Here is a 3,741-nt window from a genome sequence, read left to right on the forward strand (position 1 = left end):
TTTATAATTTTAGCATAGTGCTCCTTTTAATTAAAAATTCTTAAATACGAGTTTGAAAATGAACAATAATAAAATTTTCCGCTCGCTCCGCTCCGTCCCTATGAGTAGTAGATGCATGCTCACCATACACATATATATATATATATATATGACTCGCATGTTTAATTATATCCAAAACATTATAAGTTCTGAAAACATTTTGTACAATACATGCATGGAAATGGTTGGAATCCAGCGTAAATCAGTAGTGGTATTTGATTCCATCGTCATGAGAGCGAGACAGCTGAAGTGGGCATGGGATTATCTTCTTCACCTATCCTTCGCTTTTCCGAATGGATCTTTCGAGGATGATCTTCTTGGCCGTTCGGGTGATCATCATGAATGTGCTGTTTGTCTGTGCAGGATTGATGAAGAAGACGAGGTTGCGGAAATAAGGTGTAACCATTTGTTTCACAGAGTTTGTTTGGATAGGTGGGTGGGGTTCGGCCATATTACATGCCCCCTCTGCAGGGATAACATAAGGCTAGCTCCATTTGTCCAGGCGGAGCAGCTCTTTCAAGAAATTATACAGATTAGGTTTTCGGCCACGGGAACCGGACACGCCGACGACGGCACATGGTGGCTGCGCTAATTAGCTTTTAGGAAATATTATCGAGTCAGTTCCATGTGTTGGTCTATCTATCTATCTATCTATCTTTTTTTTTTTTTTTTCATATTTAGATTATGAAAATTTGATTTTCGTCTCATGATCAGTTGGTGTTTTCAGCACCGTGTTCGACACCAATCTGCCTGGCAGATATCACAATAAAACTCCCGTGTAACGTTCTTACGAGTTAATTTTTTGGGATGATTATCTTATCTTAGTCATTCATGAAAAAAATATTAAATTTTATGTCAAAAATATTATTTTTTATTCTAATTTGAGTGGCATGCTTATACCTTTCGGTATTTTTCCCTAGAATATATGATTTACTTCCACGTTTGAATTTTTTTTTTTATAATTTGAAATCCTTGTCAAATATTATTGTAAATATCTAAAATAGGTTAATTTACTGAAGAAATGTGATAATTTTCCCAACTGTTTATGTGCATTGTCCTGATTCAACTTATCCATGAAGCTATTTAGTTTCATGCATGTATGTAAAATCTACTATTTAGAAGATATAATTGGAGGGAATGTATGGTTAGTTTTCATTTGTGTATTTAGTGGAATCTGGCATATGTAATCTTCTAGTCTCGAGTGCTCAAAAAATTTGGAGATTTAAAATGAATTTATAATAAGATATAGTTGACTTTTATATCAATTTGGATTAACTATGTTTGTAAAACAATGATGGATATGAAATAGTTACGTTATAGATCGGTTCATTGTGCATTCTCGCAAGCGTGGATCTAGGCCCAAGGCGTTAGCTATATCTCTTGAAGTTATTGGAGCCACCTCTAGATCCCGACGCTAGTGGATCAAGGATCAGGCCACAGCGAGGACGTCACATTAGATTTAAAATGAGTCTATAATAAGATACAATAGAATTTTGTTTCAACTTGAGTTAACTATTTTCGTAAAACAAAGACGTACGAAGCAGTCCTTATATAATAAGTGACCTATTATACAGTACTTGCACATACACGAGTTTGGTCCGAGGGCGCAACAAGATATCTTAATCAATCCCTTCACGTTAACTCGATGTGCCCTTATATGGTGTGGGGAGGCTTACGTATCTGATATTTCGGGGGGCTATGTCTTGTTGCTTTGTAGTTCAATTAATAATATTAATACTGTTTCATTATCCTAGCTAGCTATTTTTACGCGCGTATAAAAAAAAATTACATGAATTGTGTGTGTGTTTTTTTTGTATTTAGAATAATTATCAGAGATGAAATCAAAGAGAGAGCACTATATATACATTTGATCTGGCAACTCTTTCATGAAATGTTTAAATATTATTTGAATCGTAGTAAAATTATTTAATGATGGTCGAAAAGAAATGTATATATATGTTTGATGATATCATCTGTTAGATAAACTAGACAAGTATTTAATGAAACTTATTAAATCACCGTTAAAACTGAACTGATCAATTTTCGGTCAATCAAACACACAAGAATGATAATTTGCATAAATTAAAGAACATAAACACTAATTACTTGGTTCGGACACAAAAGTGCCCACGTCCTCGGGCGGAGCAAATTATTCAATTGAACTTTACAATTTACAGTTCAAGCTACAACTCAAGAACTCAACACAACTGACAATGAAATCAAAGTTTTCGACCCTTTGACCTTCTCTATGTGACTTGTGTTTACAACGCTCTTGAACTCACTCAATTGATTTGCCAAAAACTCTCCCGCTACTTACAATTGTGTGATATTGGCTACTTTGGGCATAAATCATCATAGCTTTTCTTTTGGACTTTACCCAAAAAGTCTCATACCAATGAAAATATCGTTCTATATATTAACTGATCATTATATTTATCTTGATCTTCTGGAATTTTGTTTGCATTCCCAACATCATCCATTGAAGTCAAAGTCAGATTATTTTGTTCAATAAGGTTGAAAGTCGACCTGTCATAGCTAAAATTCAAAGTCAGATTATTTTGTTCATGAATAAGGTTGAAAGCCGGCCTCTCATAACTAAAATTTTCTGGGAAAATTAAAATTATGCACATATATTTTGAGTTTTGATAATCTAATTAATCAAATTTGGTTTAGTTAAAATAGATTAAATTTTTTGATAAAATTTTTATATCGTTTTCCGGAATACTAACATTGCATCGTATATGTCGTCAACCATATCTAGTTTATATCAGTAATATTCGACATTGTATCAATAATATACTAGAAGAAAACGGCTACAAAAAGAGGGAAAAAATATTTGATTAACACCAAAATTTTCATTTTAATAAAATATTAAAATCTAAAACAAAACTGCTAATACGATTATATGACTAATATTCCCAATCTATTGTTCATGTTAATTAGTTAATGCTTATGAAATGAGATCATCGAATCATTATTCAAACTATTTTTTTAGGTTTAATAGAGGTAATAATAAAGCTTTGAACCAAACATTTCAATCAAATATTCCTGAATTAACTAGAAGAGTTCAAATTCAATCCAGATTATTTTATTTTTAATTTTCTAGATTATGGAGTTTCTTATTCGCGGTAATGAATGTAAAATTGACTAGCATTCATTTGCTAGGCTGCGGGGCAACTTCCCTAGTCTATAATATAGATAAGCTTATAACGATTAAAATGATAATAATGCAAGGAAAAGGATATAATAATAATATTAATAATAATAATAATAAAGGAAAATGACAAAATCTTGTATAATTTAGAGCCAAAAAGTTATAATTAATTTGTTTGGGTTAATATTATGCGACATTAATCTTCATATCTTGCTCGATTCCATGTGCGCGCGAAAAAGTTCCGTCACTGAGTAGACTAGACATATCAAACATGTTTTTGTTTCCATATACCCACGTATTTCCCCACATAAATATATATTGTCATGTATCGAGTCCGAAATGCGTCATCGGATTGTTAAATCGGATTGTTTAACAATTCAAAATCGTGAAAACAGTCATTACATAAATCATAACTATTTCTATAATGAAAAATACAAGTGAGAGAACCATAACGTAAAATGAATTAAAACTGGATTAATTAGATGTTCAAGTCTTTATGTCTCGTACTTGATCACCAACCTCATTTCAAAACATGTGTTGTCATCCTC

General features: G+C 32.2%; 1 protein-coding gene across 1 annotated transcript; it reads left to right on the forward strand.

Moving 5' to 3' along the window:
• The first annotated feature begins 220 nt into the window (after positions 1-220).
• LOC140877303 (putative RING-H2 finger protein ATL50) lies at positions 221-631 on the forward strand. Its single transcript, XM_073280840.1, has one exon. The coding sequence runs from the start codon at positions 221-223 to the stop codon at positions 629-631; it is 411 nt and encodes a 136-aa protein (XP_073136941.1).
• Positions 632-3,741: the final 3,110 nt, after the last annotated feature.

Source organism: Henckelia pumila, chromosome 2, assembly GCF_033568475.1.
Source record: "Henckelia pumila isolate YLH828 chromosome 2, ASM3356847v2, whole genome shotgun sequence".
Lineage (NCBI taxonomy): Eukaryota > Viridiplantae > Streptophyta > Magnoliopsida > Lamiales > Gesneriaceae > Henckelia > Henckelia pumila.

Excerpts from the sequence above, each read along its gene's own strand:
- LOC140877303 (XM_073280840.1), top strand. The coding sequence starts at position 221 with ATGGTTGGAATCCAGCGTAAATCAGTAGTGGTATTTGATTCCATCGTC.